The 21,265-nt window shown below is 36.4% G+C and overlaps 1 protein-coding gene across 2 annotated transcripts; it reads left to right on the top strand.

The window, feature by feature from the left end:
- Nucleotides 1–1,077: 1,077 nt before the first annotated feature.
- Nucleotides 1,078–4,004, top strand: LOC127962257 (macrophage mannose receptor 1-like). 2 transcript variants are annotated; one of them, XM_052561806.1, is made up of 4 exons: nt 1,078–1,216; nt 1,290–1,658; nt 2,785–3,245; nt 3,851–4,004. In XM_052561806.1, the coding sequence occupies exons 1-4, from the start codon at nt 1,180–1,182 to the stop codon at nt 3,965–3,967; spliced, it is 984 nt and encodes a 327-aa protein (XP_052417766.1). In that variant the 5' UTR covers nt 1,078–1,179; the 3' UTR covers nt 3,968–4,004. The 2 variants fall into 2 exon arrangements, with proteins under 2 accessions (XP_052417766.1, XP_052417767.1); XM_052561807.1 differs by having other exon boundaries at nt 1,161–1,216; nt 1,293–1,658.
- The last annotated feature ends 17,261 nt before the right edge of the window (nt 4,005–21,265 follow it).

The raw sequence follows: 21,265 nt of genomic DNA on the forward strand, positions 1-21,265 counted from the left end.
GAGTGATATATCAATCGCACCCAGAAACATACGGGCGGAATGACATCTTTAAAAAACCGCAAACTCAACCCGTTTACTCTTTTAGAGATAGAAAAAAAAAAGTTATTTCAGTGGTGCGGAAGCGCTCAGGAGAACATGGGAGCTGAATGCAGGAAGCTCCGATGAACCACCACGGCCATCACACCAACACCAGCTGACTCCTTGTAAACACTCGATGTGCTCAGCTCTGAAGCGATAGCTTGAGTGTGAGTTGCTTGCACTGCTCCTTAATATACCCACACAGCGGGGTGGAGCTCGAGATGCAAATCCCGCAGAACAAGGTACATTGTGTACCATTGCCTCGTTTTGTTACCACTCGAAGGTGATTGGCCTCTCAGGCGAGACACCATTTGTCATTATCTTTCTGACGAAATGTAGAACATGACAAACTGAAAGGGAACTAGAGACTCCTTTTTCTAGCATTTTAGATACTGATTCTCCTTTACACTTAAGGAAGATTAAGGAAAATTGTACAATTAATTTGTGACATAAGTTTTATCATTGTGAAAAAGCACTTCTGTGCTCTATCATTACACTCTCTGATGCTGTTTGAATAAAGAGCCTCATGTTGCAGCACAATCAGAATGTAAATCAGTCTCAGAGTCTTATGTAGAGTACTGACAAAAGATTTTGCATAACAAAATAAATAAAGAGTTGAGTAGAGAGTAGAGAGTAAAAGACAAATCTGTTGAGAGAAGACACTTGATTTACTGCTTAGAAGATCACACTTCAGTCGCTCTAGAGCAGGTAAATTGGGGTTTGTTGCTTTTCTATGGCTGTTAAAAAAATAACCTACTTCAACTGTAAAGCTTATTATACCTAGATAAGTATAATCAAATTGGTTAAATTCAACTTAATTTATATAATAGAAAAAGTCAAATATCATATAATTTACAAAAATGAAGTTAAACATATTGTCATCATTATTTACAGCTTGTTTAAGGGTTTTAGGTCAACGGGTGGTTTTTGCATTCACTGATTCTTTCTGTAAGAACATGTTTTGCAGTCGTCTGCTTGCTCATCTCCAATAAATCCCTTTGATTATAAACAAAATTATTTCCTTTGCAATATCAGAAACCTAACCAACATGTCATATTCTTGTCATTTCTTTCCTTCAGTGAACAAACCTGTGAAGACAAGATGATACAGAACAAGATTCAACTTGTTGTTTTTCTCGGTGAGTGTCAGTGAAAGAAACGGATGTCAGATCAGAGGTTTAGAGCTGTTTAACACTGTTGATTTTCCTGCAGCAGGAATCCTGTCCAAGGCTTCATGTGATCTGTATCAAATCGTCCTGATCCAAGAGCCAAAGACTTGGACAGAAGCGCAATCCTACTGCAGAGAGAAATACACAGATCTGGCAACGGTTCAGAGCGATGAAGACAGAGCCAAACTAAAGGAGGCGGCAAACGCTGTGAACTTTCAGTCTCTGGCCTGGATCGGTTTCTACAGAGAGGTGTGGCATTGGTCGTATCAAAACACACCGATCAGTTATGTGACGTGGGATACTGGGAATCCAGACGTACCCGTCACAGACGAGGCCTGTGTGGGTGAAAAACCCAGTGGACAATGGGGTGACAGATACTGCACTGACCAATACAATTTTTTTTGCCAAACTGGTAAGGAATAATACAATACTCAAAGATCTCACAAGATGTATGAAGTATTTCTGTCTTGTTTTCCAGTACAAATATCGAAACATTCTTAAATCAATATACGTTTACTTGAGAAACAAAATTACTAAAGATATCTTAAGGTATAAGAAGATATTGATTAAGCTCTAATTTTAAATTATTTTGGATCTCTAATAATGTATCTTGATGCAAGGATGATTAGACATTAGTGCTGGAACACAAGATAAAATACTGAGCAAGTGAATCCAGAGCTTAGTGCATTTTTAAATCCTTAAAACAATACTTATAAAAAGTTAAGATCAATATCATAGGTGAGAAATGAGCAACCTCAAAAGATAACTGGATTAAAAACATTAGTATTAAAGACACTGCATGAAACTGCAGTAACAAATCGTTGTGTGTTTTCAGCAAAAACATAAACATCTCTTCTTAGTGCTCCATACTGATCTGTTATGATTAAAACTGTATTACTTAATTACTTTTATTATATACTGTAAGCAGTGTAATTATCCATGCCCTTGATAATTTTCTTTTTTAATTATTATTATTATTTTTTGATACATTAAGAGCGCATAAATGGCAGAACTGTTTTAACTGCATTCACCATGCATAATTCAGGCTTAATGATAATGTATTATATTTATGTCATGACGCAGAAAGTGTTGAAATTAGTCCAACATGACGTTGTCAAATCTTATTCTTTTTCATTGATGTCAATTTTATTTTATTTTTAAATTATTTTGATCAGTTTGATAATCAGTCAATACAAAATTTATGTTATTATGATTATGTTATCATATTATGAATTATGATTTTGCTTAATATATGGGTGCAGGAGCGCATGATTTCCCCACAATCATTTTGCACCCTAGGCAAATGCCTATGCCAAGGCTGCGATGCATCATTTAAATAACGCTGTCAATCCTGAAACTATGAAATATGTAGATAGCAGCATGACAAATGTATGTTACATTCATAAAATTCCTTTTCCAAGCCATTTTTTGAGGATGAGTCCATATTTTCTGTGAACAAAACTTATAAGCATATAGTTAATTTTGTATGTCACTTCACATTTTAAATAATTTTTCTCTGTCCAATCTACTTCTTGCAGACAAACAGGACACACTTCAGAACAAGTTTAAGTTAATTGGAACGAACATGAACTGGTATGATGCTCAAATTTACTGCCGAGCAAACTACGTAGACCTTGCCACCATTTCAGACAACACAGAGAACACGTTCCTCGCAAAAGTTCTTTCTGACTTGGGCATCTTGTATGTTTGGATCGGCCTGCACAGGACCACACTGATCCCATCGATCCCATGGCAGTGGTCAGATAATAGCAGTGTATCATTGTCCTCTGTGAAATGGGTGTCTGGGCAGCCTGATGTGAATGGAAACAAGGATTGTGCAAAAGCCAATACTGGAGGATTGATGTCTGATGACTCCTGCTTGACTCCATTGCCTTTCTACTGCCGCGAATTCAGGAAAAAAATACAGCGTGTGAGATTCACAATCAAATCACACGGACAACTGGACGAATCTGTAGTGATGGAGGCCATAGAGAAGAAGGTCAGAGGCTTCTGCATGCTATTTTATTTATAGTTAAATACACAGAATAATAATTTTAAAACTCCAATTCTCATTGCTTTTTTGTGCGTTTGTGTCACTTGCATGTTTGCATATTTCTGTACATCCTTAAATCGAGATAACTATATCTCAGAAAGAAAGTGATTTGAAATATATATATTTTTAAATCATATAAAATATGTAAGAAAAAATAAATCTGCCAATGGGTTTAGCAAAATCATCTAGCTTTCCTTTGAATTAAACCTAACTTTCCACATAAATAAAATTTTCCTTGTTTTAATAAATCAAACACACACACACACACACACACACACACACACACATACATACAAAAAAATAAAAAATAAATCTGTCATTTGAATACTTGTTGATAAAATAATGTTTATGCTTTAGTTGTACCAAAAAACAGAACAAAAATTTGATTAATTAAATACAAAAAGTAAGAATTTATTTATTTTTATTTTGCAGTGGTTATTTTATTTTAATTAACAACAAAAAAATACTAAATGTATAGTTTTTGTTTATTGACATCTAAACGGTGGTAGACTGATCTCGTTCACTCATGACTGATGTAATCTGGTCTTTAGATGAAGGAGATCCTCTCAGATCAAGACACATCCAGCATAAACTGGAGCGTCCAACCTGACGGGAAGATCTTCCAGCAGCAGAAAACACAAGAAAACACACAGGAGAAGAGGTGTTAGATCCAATGAAATGCTAGACTCTTATTCAAGCGATTACTTGTCCAAACATTAATAAATATTTAAGGAAAATGCATTCATTATAAATTAAAGATGTTCAACACCATCACATGTTATTAATACAGTCAATGCATGGTAAATTATAAAATAATGATGGAATATAAATATATTACACTTTATTTATTTCAGTTTGGTATTTGTTTACAAATAAATCTTTCAAGATATTAGGCAGAAATGTCGCTTGGTTTGGCTGCAGCATTTTCATTAAATGACACCATGGGAGTGCACAAGTAGGGCAGCTGAAATTTTGCTTAATTGTAACCAGACCACAAGACGTAATAACAATGGCAACAGTTTCTTCAGTACATCACAGCAACAGAGATGTAGACAAGTGCTTAGAGTCATTTATAGTGATTTTTTTCAGTGTTATATTATATTTGCCCTTTCCGCTGTGCGCTCATTACTTCTATCTCCTGCTAAAGATTTTTAAAACACCACATTATAATCTACAGATCAGTGCTCGGTGGTTTTACCTAAAAAATCTGGATCACAATTAGATGTGTGTTATCAATAGTTCTAGAAGTTCTCCAACCATTAGTCAGAAGTTACCTGTTTACTGTAAGATTTTATTGATTCTTTGTTTGTAAATTTTACATTATGTAATGCTTATCACTGTAAAAAAGTTTGCTGTTAAATATCAATAATTTACTGCACTATAAAAATAAAAAAAACAATACGAAAGATTTACTTAATTTTACTTTCTTTTGCAATTTTTTCATTCATATATTTTAAGTAAAACTTAAGCATTGAATTAAATAAAATCTGTATTTTTTTAAATAAAATTTACTTTAACAAGGTAACACTGGATTACCACCATGCTATTAAAGCATGTGGTTCACTTGCAAACATGCAAGTAAGCATGTAGACAGACTGTTATCCTTTTAAGATAATATGCACACTCAAAAAAGTGAATTACCAAATTAACACAGAGACCTCAATACATGGTACACCATACACAATGACAATAACAATCAGTGAATAGTGTTTGAGTATGAATGGGTCTTTTTGAGTAGAAAATGAACTCCAGGTGTCACAAAACAGTATGTTAGTGAAATTAATAATAAAAGCAACCATAACACAGTGTAAATACAACTCAAAAGAGTGAAAAAAATATCATTTTTAATTATTCATGCCCCATTGTATGATGGGAAATATGGTATCATAACTTTGATATTTACTTAAAGAATCCTTGTAAACAACAAACGGTTCCAAGTAAAATATAACTTTAAATTCTAAAAGCTTAAATTAAGTCTTTATAAGAAGTCTTTGTAAGAATTTACTTTATTTAATTCTTGCCTTAATTCTTGCCTTTTGACCACAAAATCATCTTTATCAGTGTAGTGCTGTGGTCGACAGTATAGTATACATATATAGACATACTCCTAGATGGATTACAAAACTATACTGATACTCAAAGACAGATTTAAGATGGTTTAGATCCTGTTTTATGCTGTTGAAACTTAACTAGTAAGACACTATAGAGTTGTTACTAATCAAATGAAATCAGTATCAACAAAATTTGTCATTGCAATGTAGAGGTGGCACAGAAGCTGCATCTGAAGTGGGATTTAGATGCATTTGAAACAAATTGAAGAACATGAATACATTTAACTGAAAGGAAAGAAAATAAATCAAATTTAGATGTTTCAAAAACAAAATGTTGAATACTGATATTTGAAATGATTTTGAAAAATAGTGAGAGGAAATATATTGAAGTACAAACCCGATTCCATAAAGTTGGGACACTACAATGATGTGGAAGTTTCAAATTTCAATATTTGATTCAGAATACAACATAGATGACATATCAAATGTTTAAACTGAGAAAATGTATAATTTTAAGGGAAAAATGTGTTGATTTTAAATTTCATGGCATCAATAAATCTCTACAAAGTTGGGACAAGGTCATGTTTCCCACTGTGTGGCATCTCCTCTTCTTTTAATAACAGTCTGCAAACGTCTGGGGACTGAGGAGACAAGTTGCTCAAGTTTAGGAATAGGAATGTTGTCCCATTCTTGTCTAATACAGGCTTCTGGTTACTCAACTGTCTTAGGTCTTCTTTATCACATATTCCTCTTTATCATGCGCCAAATGTTTTCTATGGGTGAAAGATCTGGACTGCAGGCTGGCCATTTCAGTACCTGGATCCTTCTTCTACACAGCCATGATGTCGAATTGATGCAGTATGTGGTCTGGCATTGTCATGTTGGAAAATGAAAAGTCTTCCCTGAAAGAGACGACATCTGGATGGGAGCATATGTTGTTCTAGAACTTGGATACACCTTTCAGCATTGATGGGGCCTTTCCAGATGTGTAAGCTGCTCATGCCACACACACTCATGCAACCCCATACCATCAGAGATGCAGGCTTCTGAACTGAGCACTGATAACAACTTGGGTTGTCCTTGTCCTCTTTAGTCCGGATGACATGGGGTCCCAGTTTTCCAAAAAGAAATGTAAATTTTGATTTGTCTGACCACAGAACAGTTTCCACTTTGCCACAGTCCATTTTAAATGAGCCTTGGCCCCGAGAAAATGTCTGCGATCATGTTTAGATATGGCTTCTTTTTTGATCTATACAGTTTTAGCCTGCTATGGCGAATGGCACGGTGGATTGTGTTCACCGACAGTGTTTTCTGGAAGTATTCCTGAGCCCATGTTGTGATTTCCATTACAGTATCATTCCTGTATGTGATGCAGTGCCGTCTAAGGGCCCGAAAATCATGGACATCCAGTCTGGTTTTCCGGCCTTGACCCTTACACACAGAGATTGTTCCAGATTCTCTGAATCTTTGGATGATATTATGTACTGTAGATGATGATAACTTCAAACATTTTTTCCGAGAAACTCCTTTCTGAATTTGCTCCACTATTTTCGCCGCAGCATTGGGGGAATTGGTGATCCTCTGTCCATCTTGGCTTCTGAGAGACACTGCCACTCTGAGAGCCTCTTTTTTTATACCAATCATGTTGCCAATTGACCTAAAAAGTAGCAAATTGGTCCTCCAGCTGTTCCTTATATGTACGTTTAACTTTTCTGGCCTCTTATTGCTACCTGTTCCAACTTTTTTGGAATGTGTAGCTTACACGAAATCTAAAATGAGCCAATATTTGGCATGACATTTCAAAATGTCTCACTTTCAACATTTGATATGTTATCTATATTATATTGTGAATAAAATATAAGTTTATGAGATTTGTAAATTATTCCATTATTTTTTAACTCACAATCTGTACAGTGTCTCAACTTTTTTGCAATCGGGTTTGTACAAAATTAAAATCACCAATAGGTTAAATTCAATTCAAGTTTATTTGTATAACACTTTTTACAATACAAACCATTGCAAAGCAATGTTACAGAAAAACAAGTTTCTATAATATTTGTCAGTTTATGTGCATATGGCAGAAATTTTCTGAAAAAAAGATTTTAAAATCTATACGATGTTTAATAGGGAGCCAGTGTAGTGTGGACAGAACGGGGCTATTAAGAGTGAAAGAGAGCGCTCTTCATTTACCCCTCACACCTACAATTCCTGCCAGCAACAAAACTTGAACCCGTGACCTTCTAGCAACTAGGCCAGCTTTTAGGCCACAGCTACCCATATCACATTATAGTGCTTCAAGAGACTGTTCACTGAACTTATAATGCTCACTATGTGGTGATGATGTAGAAAGTCTACGTGGCTGTGTAATGATAACCACTATGGATTATAAGTTCGCTCTGCCGCCTTGTTATTAATCTGTCTTTACTTTATTTGTAACGCCAAGAAAGAGTTAATCTCTCATGTAGGAGAAGAGTGTTGCTGTGTACCAGTCATTAAATGTGTCGGACACCAACTCCTCATATTCTATCTCTTTCATTTAATGGATTTAACGAGTTATCCGAGTCCAAGCATTACATTTGGAGTTTTCCAGCATGGCTCTCTGCTCTCTCATCTGGGTCTGCCTCACCTCCAGGTCAAGAATCTGCTTCTCCACGGCCTCCAGCTGCGTGTCCTCACCTGCACTCAGGTAGACATACATCCGTCATTAAAGCAAGTAACAGTGAGTAAAGCAATGGTAATGTATGTGAACAGAGTATGAGCAATGCACACTGGATTAGCGGCAACCACACTGGCGATGTTAACAGGCTATAAGCCAGACATGGGGACTTGTGACTTGGTGACTTGGACTCGAGTCGACTCGAGTCGCTATTTTTAGGACTTGAGACTTGACTCGGACTTGGAAGTTAAAGACTCGGGACTTGACTTGACTTGAGACACGATGACTTGAATGACTTGAGTGTTAATCACATCATGTTTTCATTTTGAATATAAAATATATAAATTATTTTTTTAAATAAAGTTGATTGGAAAACGCTAATCGCGTCGCTTTCTACTTCTTTCCAAAGCGTTCGGGCAGAAGTGCTCCTGGGGCGTCTGTCGTTGCTAAGCATCCATGACACGCTCTCTCTCAATGAAGACGCGGAAATTTCAGCAAAGGATAAATGGATTTGCAGCACTAAAAATCGCTCGCAGTAGCTCTGCTACTAAATTCATTTCAAAATGGCAATCCATATACAGCTATGAACAGCTGTTCCTTCATCTTAGCTGAGCTTTCAACGTTGATACGAGAAAGGATGAAGCTGATTGGTTAGTTATTGTCACATGACCTGCGGTGCGCTTGCGGCATTCTGAAAAGTTTAGATGTTGAGCGCGTTGCTTCCATTATGAGCGCGCATACCGCGCGCCTACATTGGAAATAACGAACTTGCACGCGCAAAAGACGTGATGTGAACAGCCCCTAATGATCCGCTAGCAGGCCGTCAAAAAAACGCATTCCAGGGGCGGCGCTAGGGCTGGGCTTAGGGTGCATAAGCCCCGAATATTTTGTTACCTTGTCTTTCTCATAGAGCAAAACAATTAATCAGAAAAACAAATGTAGCTGCCGCGATTACCCAATCATGACAAGTGCATATTACATAAACACATATACATATATATATATATATATATATATATATATATATATATATATATATATATGTAGTACAGAATATTTTCAGTTGTTTCATACTTCTTTGTTATGTACAGTACAGACCAAAAGTTTGGACACACCTTCTCATTCAAAGAGTTTTCTTTATTTTCATGACTATGAAAATTGTAGAGTCACACTGAAGGCATCAAGGGCTATTTGACCAAGAAGGAGAGTGATGGGGTGCTGCTCCAGATGACCTGGCCTCCACAGTCACCGGACCTGAACCCAATCGAGATGGTTTAGGGGTGAGCTGAACCGCAGACAGAAGGGAAAAGGGCCAACAAGTGCTAAGCATCTCTCGGGGAACTCCTTCAAGACTGTTGGAAGACCATTTCAGGTGACTACCTCTTGAAGCTCATCAAGAGAATGCCAAGAGTGTGCAAAGCAGTAATCAAAGCAAAAGGTGGCTACTTTTAAGAACCAAGAATATTACATATTTTCGGTTGTTTCACACTTTTTTGTTATGTATATAATTCCATATATAATTCCACATTTGTTAATTCATAGTTTTGATGCCTTCAGTGTGAATCTACAATTTTCATAGTCATGAAAATAAAGAAAACTCTTTGAATGAGAAGGTGTGTCCAAACTTTTGGTCTGTACTGTACATAACAAAAAAGTATGAAACAACTGAAAATACGTCATATTTATATTCTATACTCTGAGAGAGAGAGAGAGAGAGAGAGAGAGTGTGTGTGTGTGTGTGTGTGTGTGTGTGTGTGTGAGAGAGAGAGAGAGAGAGAGAGAGGAGAAATGTAACAGTTTAATGTTGTATGTAAACTGTGTTTGAGAGAGAGAGAGAGAGAGAGAGAGAGGTGTTCAGAGAGGAGTCTGTTGGATGTTTAGTTTTATGGACTCAATGTTAAAAATGTAAAACATTTCAAACACTGTTGGCAGAAGTGAAAAATAAATAATTTTAGGAAGTTACAATTTTGTTTGATTCCATGATGTATTTTACTGAACATGAGTATTTACAATGCAAATACAAATTATTTTAATTTACTGACAGTTACTTATATCTTGTCTTTTAACTTTATTAAGATCAGATTCCGCAGGTAAAATTACAATAATAAGGTGACTTGACTTGGACTTGACTTGACTTGACATAGCTTGTGAATTGACTTGACTTGCCCAAGAAAAAAATACTTGGGACTTACTTGAGACTTGAAGCTTAAGACTTGAGACTTACTTGAGACTTGCACATGTGTGACTTGGTCCCATATCTGCTATAAGCTAAATAGCGGACTCAGGAAATCAAAATAAAACTAGTGATAACAAGGTAGGCACTCTGATTGTTTTTGTTGTAGAATATGATAGAGGATATATTCACACATTATAGAAATTATGGTGTATAATTCGGTGTATAAAAAAAGATTTTTAAAAATAGTCGATAAAGAATGAACGTGACAGAGCTTTAACTTAAGACACACGCAGCGATAAACTAAAGAAGTTTATTTTGGTGGTAAGTAACTGCATGTCATTGAGTTATTCATTCAACGTTTCATTCAAATGGCTAATTCATTCAGAAATGAAACACCGCTTTGTGTTGCTCAGAGGCACAAAAACAGTGCTGCTGAGACTTTGTTTAGAACTCATTCTGTTGGTGAAATACAGCAAAAACAGGGACTGTTGTGTTTAAAATGTAAGTCTCTTAATATTAACTTCTTGTTTGTGAGCTGATTTATGAAATTAATATCGCATTTGCAATCATGCTGATATTTGGAAAAAAATAAAATTATTATTATGATATTCTCTGTCAGATGATACAAGTTTATAATAAAGTCATATACAGTGATTAAAAAAAATATATATATATTTTGTATCCGGGTGCACACCAAAAGTGCTAGTGTTAAAGCACCCTTAATCAGTCTTATATCATGCTACACTCCATCAAGCTCCTTAAATTTGAGATTTTTGGTATTACCTAGGATATCAATGTCCACTAAAGCCACATTTTCACATTTGTCTCCTAAACTCTGGAAAAGCCTTTCTGATAGTGTTCAGGGTTGAGACACTTTAAATCTAGATTAAAAACACATTTCTTTAGCCAATCATTCACATAATGTATCTTGTACTCCACTAATAACTGATCAAATGTACATGATTATCCACTGCTTGGAAGGTTTTGAACAGCATCTGTGGTAAAAATCTGCATTTCTGTTTCTGTCACAGGGTGGGTATCCTGAGGTAACCTCCCACATAGCAAACTTGAATGGAATGGCATGTACCCTTTCAGCCAGAGCTGGGCCATGTGTGGCAATGGCGGCACAAGCTTTACATTTTTTACAGCAACGATATCAAATGCTAATTGACTCTCATCAGTTCTCATCATATATTGTGACATGCCGTGTTTCCAGTGATGCATGTTTTGAATGAGAAACGCACAACTTTACAGAGTGGTTCGGGATAGCATTTTATGCCCTGCTCCTTCGCACTACTATTATATTCAGCCAGAGTGGACTGCAACTGAAATGCAGCATCATTTGGACTACTGTGGTACTGCTCTTTGACACATCTGTTGACACACTATTGCACAGTTACATGATTTGTGAGTTTTAAGTCTGATTTTCTATTCAGTTTAATGCACTTTATTGGCATAGTTTGTGTGTACATTAAGCATGTCACAAAATGAATAACGGTTATTATAGTAATACACAATGCAATAATATGAAATATTACGATTCTGTATTAGGGTCTGGGCTATATAAGGCTCTGGTGTGGCTCAGATTTTGGGGATTCTGGTTTACTTAAGTCTGAGAATTGGCACCAGATCAGGGCCAGCTAAGGCTGATTAACTGGCTGAGATTCGGGCCGGTTATGGCCCATGTGTGGCCCTTGTCTTTAATCCAGTTCTGGGCCACTTCAAGGCCGTCATTCTTTGCGACACTTGGGCCGAGGAAAAAGTGATTGTATGGCCCGGATCTGGGAAGACATTTGCTACGTGGGTAGAGATTGCACAGCTTCAGTCTGGATCCAACTCTTATGAAGATCTGAGATGACCGAAAAAACATGAAGCACACATATGACAAATCATTCGTTAATCACTTTAAACTGTTACAATTAATGCATAACTGCATAATAAAGTGGAACACAAGCACAAAAGTATAAAAAAAATATAAACACAATAAACAGGAGAATTTTGATGACAGCTTTAACTTGCCTATAAATCAAATTGACCTGTTATGTCAATCTCAAGGTCAATGTCAAAGAATCATTAAATGCATATTCCATGTTTGTTACATCAAGAAGCTATTTAACCATACATATAGTGAGAGCAATTAAGTTTCACAATGTCAGTTATGACATTTATTATGCAAACATGAGAACTTAACTTTGGAATTACACATCTGCACAACACCCTGTCAGTGTTTCATCAAGTAACAAAGAAAGTAAAAATGTAATAGAATTGAAAGTGATTTACTTTATGTTGCTCAGGTTTTTTTAGATTTGATTTTCAAAGTCAGCAACTGTATTATGGCTAGTTCAGAAGTAGACAACGCTGGTCCTGGAAAGCTACTTTCCTGTAATTAAACACACCTGAACAAACTAAGGTCTTCCGGGGGGCTGTTACCTATTCCTGCCTAGTGTTCAGATTTTAAATGATATTCCGGCTTCATCTTCCTCCTCCTCCTTATCTTCATATTCCAAAACATACTGGATATCCTCCCTGTCGAGATAATTATCTTTCATTTTTTCAAACACCTCACAATTAAGTAGACTACTGTATAGCTGACAAACAGAGAAAATTCCATTTTCAGAACTTCCACAGTCCTGTTCTGTAAGTGACACAAAAAAACTCAAAATAAATAATTTAGAAAAAGCTGGTTCAGCAGCATCAGTTGATCAAAGGCCTTTTACACTATTGCAGAATATGGCCATGCATAGTTTTCGGATGCCAGTATTGCTTCAGCTGACTGCAGTTTTTCAGTTGCTGCCCTGTTTTAGTCATCTACAGCTGCTCAAAATTTGGCTTTTACTTCCAAAATCCTTCTTCTGTGTTTGTGTCTTCTCTTGTTACCATCTGAAGAGATAAATGCAATGCCACAATGTTCAATTTAAGACTTTTTCTAAAATGAAAATATATAGCAAAAAAAAAAAAAAAAACATAAATTAGTTTGGTATTTTTTTTTTTTTTATTACTTTTAGATTCAGAATGGAAGGCCTCGCCCTGTTCACACTCCCACAACAGATGACACAAGCCCACACACACCCCAAGGATTTTACTGAGGGGTTATCATCCATATGAGTTTCTATAACATTTAACTCCTAACAACAAGGTAAAATAGTGTTTGTTTTCTGTCTGTTGACAGTATTTTCTGATTTATGGAGTGATGAAAAGAGAAATCGAGAATCCTCTCTGGTAAAAAAAAATAAATAAAAAAAACTAACAAACAAGATTTATGAATCTGGCTTCATCCAGTGTTCAGATTTATTCTCTGGAAATGTTTGCAAATTATTTTATTAGATAATGTATCAAAATGCATATTTAAACATACTTCAGAAAACTTACTAAAAAATACGCAATTCCTAATGCTATCAAAAATTGATGATGTTTATTAGTTAAACTGTTGTAAAAATCATCCAAAATAACGAGTTTTGTCCGTCAGCTCTCAGCGGTTAAGGACTGTGCTTGGAAATGATCTTGTCAGCGTTGTTTGATTTGCTCAACAAAATCTGCTTATGGATCTTTTTGCAAACAATTCAAGTCAATTGAGAGATGCTTCGCAATAAGACAAGATCATTTTTCAGATTTCAAATCACTCACAGTAGAATAAAATAAATAAATAAATAAATAAATATGATTTGAAGCCCGTGGAACCTTGGATTTAAAACTTGATAATTTGGTCTCTTTTGGTAAAATTAAGAGGCTATTAAAGCATCCGGAAGCAGGCACAATGGGCACCTGTCCCTGCCTCCCACATTAGGATAGGTCTATGGTGAAAATAGGGGATGTCATGATTTCCTCATTGGTTGATTCATGTACTGTTGATGTACTATGTCTTGTATGTTCATTGCATTTATTATTATTATTTTTTTTTATTATTATTATTTTATGTGGAACTTTTTATGGAGGCTTTCTTGGTCAGGGCTCCTTCGTAAAAGAGACTTGTTCTTAAAGAACAAGATTTCCCTGGTTAACCTGTTAACTGTCACTCACGTTTTTGAAGATAGACATGAATGTGCATGATACAAACCTAAATTTTTATAATTCATGACTGAAAACATTTTGTAACATGATTTTGATGTACCATTTACATGGTAATGCAATGTCTGAATTTAAAATGGGTTTTGAAGGATGAATTTTGATATTTTATGTTTTCAAGTGATATATAACTTCTGATGATTTCTAAAATGTGATGAGGAAGGCGACGAGGAAGTCTTTTTTTTAAACAAAGGTCAAAACTCCTTTTGTAATGTAGATTTCTGAGGGTGCACTCTTGTCATAAATTCATCTATTACTTTCCTACATAATTTGTAACAAAAAATATTGGTAAAATATATATTTGGGAGTCTTAGACCTTTCCAACGATATATAGTTTGTCAAGATTAGATTAGATTTGATTGTAATATAGTATAGTCAACGTAGGCGTGGGTGACATTTAACAGGTTAATAAAGGTTGAATAAAAAAAAAAAAAAAAAAATAAGCCCTTTAGCTTTCAGGTAATCCTTTGCTATACAGCTGAATATCGAAAGGATGCTAATGTATATAGCATAACATTTCTGGATACAATAGTGCAATCATGAAATATAATCTTTTAAGGACAAAACAGGAGCAGAACCGGAACAATAATATTAATATTAATTAGTATTATTCTAAACAATGTTTTTATTTTATTGTTTAATTTATACATTTGTTACAATTATTTTTTTTTTTCTTTTTTTTACTATTGCAGTCATTTTTCACTGTAAAACATTTAATTATAGCAGTTTTTCATTGTTCTATAATATATATATATATATATATATATATATATATATATATATATATATATATATATATTTATATATATATATATATATATATATATATTTATATAATTTATTTGCTTCTTTTTGTTTACAGTAGATTTATAAACACTTCTTATTACAAAGTTGGGAAGATAGCTGTCTTGTATTTTCATTTGCATGTTAATTTTGGACACTGTCTGAAAGGCAAAGGGTTCCCTAAATATCCACAAGATGGTGCCACTGGCTCATTAGATTAGATTAGATTAGATTAGATTCAACTTTATTGTCACTGCACATGTAAGGTACAAGGCAACGAAATGCAGTTAGCATCTGACCAGAAGTGCAATAAGCAGTAAGTACAGAATATACAGGGTCTATAATTCTATTCAATTTAAGTTTATTTGTATAGTGCTTTTTACAACACAAATCGTTACAAAGCAACTTTACAGAAAATTATGTTTCTACAATATTTAGTAATAGCTTATAAGTGGTGACTGTCAGTTTGTGAGTCAGCTAGACAAGTTGTAGTCAGCTAGACTAATAATTATTTTGATGCAGTCACACTTGTAGCAATATTTGTTAGTTCTGTTTGTTGATTCAGGGTTAGCATCATCTGAGGTCCTCTGAGGGTCAGCATCATCTCTTCTCAGGTGTTCTGGATCCAGACTGGAGCTTGTGTAAATCCTAGTTACCACGGGATGAAGATCCCAGCAGAAACAGAGAAACCCATAGAGACATCATTAGCATAGCTGCTGATCCAACAAACTAAAATTAATTATTTTAACCCAAGCTAAAGAATAAGAATGCACATTTGATCAGATACAACTAGACTCACAATTTAAGATACATTATTCGTATGCTTGGCGAAAGAGATGTGTTTTTAATCTAGATGTAAACAGAGAGAGTGTGTCTGAACCCCGAACATTATCAGGAAGGCTATTCCAGAGTTTGGGAGCCAAATGTGAGAAAGCTCTACCTCCTTTAGAGGACTTCGCTATCCTAGGAACGACCAAAAGTCCAGTGTTTTGTGACCTTAGGGCGCGTGATGGGTTGTAGCGTGATAGAAGGCTAGTTAGGTACGCAGAAGCTAAACCATTTAGGGCCTTATAGGTAAGTAATGATACTTTGTAACTGATACGGAACTTAATAGGTAGCCAGTGCAGCGACTGTAAAATTGGGGTAATATGATCATATTTTCTTGACCTTTTAAGGGCTCTAGCCGCTGCATTTTGGATGACCTGTAGCTTGTTTATTGACGAAGCAGGACAAGCACCTAGAAGTGCATTACAATAGTCCAGTCTAGGGGTCATGAATGCATGAACTAGCTTTTCTGCATCAGAAACAGATAACATGTTTCGTAGCTTGGCAATGTTTCTAAGATGGAAGAATGCAGTTTTTGTAACATGGGAAATATGATTTTCAAAAGACAAGTTGCTGTCTAATATAACACCCAGATTTCTGACTGTAGAGGAAGTAACAGTACATCCGTCTAGTTGCAGATTGAAATCTACAAGATTCTGTGTAGTGTTTTTTGGTCCAATAATTAATATCTCTGTCTTATCCGAATTTAATTGGAGAAAATTATTTTACATTTTTAACACACTCTGTTAGCTTGGATAATTGAGAAGTTTCATCTGATCTCGTTGAGATATATAGCTGAGTATCATCAGCATAACAGTGGAAGCTAATTCCGTGTTTTCTAATAATATTACCAAGGGGCAACATGTATATTGAAAATAGAAGGGGACCTAGGACGGATCCTTGTGGCACTCCATATTTTACTGATGATAAATCAGATGACTCCCCATTTAAGTAAACAAAATGGTAGCGATCGGACAGGTAGGATCTAAACCATCTTAGAGCCTGCCCTTGAACGCCTGTATAGTTTTGTAATCGATCTATGAGTATGTCATGATCTATGGTGTCGAACGCAGCACTACGATCAAGTAAGACTAGAAATGAGATGCAGCCTTGATTTGATGCAAGGAGCAGGTCATTTGTTATTTTAACAAGTGCAGTTTCTGTGCTATTGTGGGGCCTGAAACCTGACTGAAATTCTTCATACAGATCATTTTTATGTAGGAAGGTGCTCAATTGAGCAGACACAACTTTTTCTAAAATATTAGACATAAATGGAAGATTTGAAATAGGCCTATAATTTGCCAGTACACTAGGATCTAGTTTTGGTTTCTTAATAAGAGGCTTGATAACCGCCAGCTTGAATGGTTTTGGGACGTGTCCTAAAGATAACGACGAGTTAATGATATTGAGAAGCGGTTCTTCGGCTACAGGTAACAACTCTTTCAATAATTTAGTGGGTACAGGATCTAATAAACATGTTGTTGGTTTAGATACAGTGATAAGTTTATTTAGCTCTTCCTGTCCTATGGTTGTAAAGCACTGCAGTTTATCTTTGGGTGCGATGGATGAAACTGAAGTGTTAGATGTTGTAGAATCTACATTCGCTATTGTATTTCTAAAGTTATCTATTTTATCAGTGAAGAAATTCATAAAGTCATTACTATTTAACGTTGGTGGAATATTTGAATCAGGTGGTGTCTGGTAATTTGTTAACTTAGCCACTGTGCTACATAAAAACCTTGGATTGTTTTGGTTATTTTCAATGAGTTTGTGTATATGCTCTGCCCTAGCAGTTTTTAGAGCCTGTCTATAGCTGGACATACTGTTTTTCCATGCAATTCTAAAAACTTCTAAGTTAGTTTTTATCCATTTGCGTTCAAGACTACGAGTTACTTTCTTGAGAGAGTGAGTATTACTGTTATACCATGGTACAGTACGTTTTTCTCTAACTTTTTTCAATTTGATGGGGGCAACAGTTTCTAATGTATTAGAGAAAATAGTGCCCATGTTGTCAGTAATTTCGTCTAATTCATGTGAATTTTTGGGTACAAATAGCAGTTGAGATAGATCAGGCAGGTTATTTGCGAATCTTTCTTTGGTGGCTGGAACAATAGTTCTGCCCAGACAGTAACGCTGAGCTCATTTGTCACTGTCTGTTTTAAGCTAAACAAATGAAGAGGAGAGTTCAGCATATTTACTCTGTGTGATTTGTAGTTTGATGTATTACTAGTTTAATTATTAAAAACCCATATACTGACGATTGGCTTGGACTCCACCCCACTCACATTATGAGTCACTGAGATGTCTGATCTTTAGCTACAAGCTCTAAATTTAGAAACTAAATTTATCATAAGGATAGGATAATATTTTCATGGCCAGAGAATACTTTTCCTTGAATTATAAGGCGTGATAACTTTATTGAAAATTGATAGGTCAACAGTGGTTTGCTGGACATACCACTGTTTGATTTGCAGTAATTTACAGTAAGAGATATCACAATAATTGGTATGAAGAATGGAATATTGACATATTAATGAGTAAGTTACAGTGCCCTGTGATTATTTATTGGTATAGGCAATTGAGCTATTTTTTCATAATCAATCAAATTTAATGTAACTGTCATCTGAGATATAAATTAATCATATTCCTGATTAATTATTCAAATTCCCTATATATCATTTGAGTTAATTATTCTGTAAAACTCAATGTTGTTACAGTCATTATTGTGATAGTTTCTCATTATTATGAAAAAAACTAAGTAATTGTTATGAGAAACTAATGCAATATTACAAGAAAGTTTCTCAATGAAATGAGATTCTAAGTCATAATTATGAGATAGTTTCTCATTATTATGACTTACATAATCATATTTTCTCAACTGTGGCATCGGACTTCCATGTATATTTGACTCAGACCATTTAAATAAACCAGGGTTGTGACAAGATGGTTTTCTCATCGACATTCAGTATGAGAAATTAGCATGTTAAGAGTGTGTCATAATAAACAATATGTAATTATGAAAAGTATTTCTACATGACAAGGAAAGACTATTTAAACTTTTAAATTAAAAGACAACTGCATTTTTACAGTATTTATTTTTTCTTTTCGTTTTTTTTTCTTTTTTTATGGCTTCCTACCATATATATAAATGTAAAATTAATAATACCCTGATAAAACATCTAGGCCGGGTTTCCCGATAACGATTGATCTTATCACTTTTCTTCGAGTAATTTTGCAATAATTCGTTATTGTTTTACGTGCATTTCCCAACAATGGATGAAGCAGAGCAGGATTTACAATCTTGTTTTGACCTCACTGATTGGAGTATTTTTGAAGCTGCTGCCACCGATCTGGATGAACTCACAGAGACCGTAACATCATATATCAGTTTCTGTGAGGATATGTGTATTCCTACAAAGACTCAACTAATTTACAATAATGACAAACCGTGGTTCACTGCAAAACTCAGACAGCTCCGTCAGGCCAAAAAAGATGCTTACGTGAAGGGGGACAATGTCCTGTATAAACAAGCTAAATACACACTGGAAAAAGAGATCAAAGTGGCAAAGAGGAATTATTCTGAAAAAATAAGGACTCAGTTCACTTCCAACGACTCCGCATCAGTGTGGAAAAGTCTAAAGAAGATCACCAATTACAAGACCCCACCCCCCAGCACTGTAGAGAATCAACAACTGGCAGACGATCTGAACAAGTTTTACTGCAGGTTTGAAAGAACACCCATCACCTGCCCTGAACGCCTCCCCACACAACCATTCACACCCTTCACAACTCCTGCAACCAGCCCCAAATGCCTCTCCAAACAACCGTTCACACCATTAACAGCTCCTGCAACACATCCTGAACACCTCTCCAATCAAGCACTCTCACCATTCACACCTCCTGCATCCCCCCTCTCAGGTGGGGCACCTGCAATTCAGATCAGCGAGGATGCAGTGCGCCAGGTCTTCCGGAAGCAGAAAAGGAAAAAAGCACCAGGCCCAGATTGTGTTACACCAGCCTGTCTGAAATCCTGTGCTGACCAGCTGGCCCCCACCTTCACACAGATCTTCAACAGATCGCTGGAGCTGTGCGAAGTCCCTTCATGCTTCAAACGCTCCACCATCCCTAAGAAACCCAAAATTACAGGACTAAATGACTACAGGCCTGTGGCTCTAACGTCTGTAGTCATGAAGTCATTTGAAAAACTGGTGCTGGCCCACCTGAAGGACATCACTGGGCCCTTGCTGGATCCTCTTCAGTTTGCCTACAGAGCAAACAGGTCTGTGGACGATGCAGTAAACATTGGACTGCATTATGTTCTGCAACACCTAGACAGACCGGGGACTTATGTGAGGATCCTGTTTGTGGACTTCAGCTCGACCTTCAACACGATCATCCCAAACCTCCTCCTGCCCAAACTAAATCAGCTCTCCGTGCCCACCTCCATCTGTCAGTGGATCAACAGCTTCCTGACAGACAGGCAGCAGCTAGTGAGGCTGGGAAAATACACATCCAGCACCCGTACAATCAGCACCGGAGCTCCCCAGGGCTGCGTTCTCTCCCCACTGCTCTTCCTCCTGTACACTAATGATTGCACATCTAAGGACCCCTCTGTCAAGCTCCTGAAGTTTGCAGACGACACCACACTCATCGGCATCATTCAGGACGGTGACAAGTCTGCTTACAGACAGGAGGTAAAAGAGCTGGCTGTCTGGTGCACTCTCAACAACCTGGAGCTTAACACGCTCAAAACAGTGGAGATGATTGTGGACTTCAGGAGAAACCCCCCTGCACTCCCCCCACTCACCATCATGAACAGCACTGTGACTGCAGTGGAGTCATTCAGGTTCCTGGGAACCACCATCTCTCAGGACCTGAAGTGGGACATTCACATTGACTCCATTGTGAAAAAGGCCCAGCAGAGGTTGTACTTCCTTCGCAAGCTGAGGAAGTTTAACCTGCCACAGGAGCTGTTGAAACAGTTCTACTCCGCCATCATTGAATCCATCCTCTGCACTTCAGTAACTGTCTGGTTCAGCTCAGCTTCTATATCTGATCTCAGAAGACTACAGAGGGTAGTCCAGACTGCTGAGCGAATCATCGGTTCAAGTCTCCCATCTATTCAAGAACTGTACTTTTCCAGAGTGAGCAAAAGGGCTGTCAAAATCACTCTGGACCCCTCACATCCAGCACACTCCCTCTCTGAACTGTTGCCATCTGGTCGACGCTACAGAGCACTGAGCACCAGAGCGACCAGACACAGGACCAGTTTCTTCCCCCAGGCAATCCATCTTATTAACAGCTGATAATAATGGCGAACACACTACACTTTATATTTATATACACATACACTTTATTTATCTAACACACATACTTAGTATACACTTACATTTTGCACATAATATATATGTAC

The sequence above is a fragment of the Carassius gibelio genome, chromosome B7, assembly GCF_023724105.1.
Source record: "Carassius gibelio isolate Cgi1373 ecotype wild population from Czech Republic chromosome B7, carGib1.2-hapl.c, whole genome shotgun sequence".
Classification (NCBI taxonomy): Eukaryota; Metazoa; Chordata; class Actinopteri; order Cypriniformes; family Cyprinidae; genus Carassius; species Carassius gibelio.

What these genes read in the sequence shown, in the direction of transcription:
- LOC127962257 (XM_052561806.1), top strand. Translation starts at nt 1,180, where the DNA reads ATGATACAGAACAAGATTCAACTTGTTGTTTTTCTCG. An exon ending in TCAACTTGTTGTTTTTCTCG is followed by an intron (nt 1,217 to 1,289) that starts GTGAGTGTCAGT and finishes ATTTTCCTGCAG; the next exon opens with CAGGAATCCTGTCCAAGGCT. An exon ending in CAATTTTTTTTGCCAAACTG is followed by an intron (nt 1,659 to 2,784) that starts GTAAGGAATAAT and finishes TACTTCTTGCAG; the next exon opens with ACAAACAGGACACACTTCAG.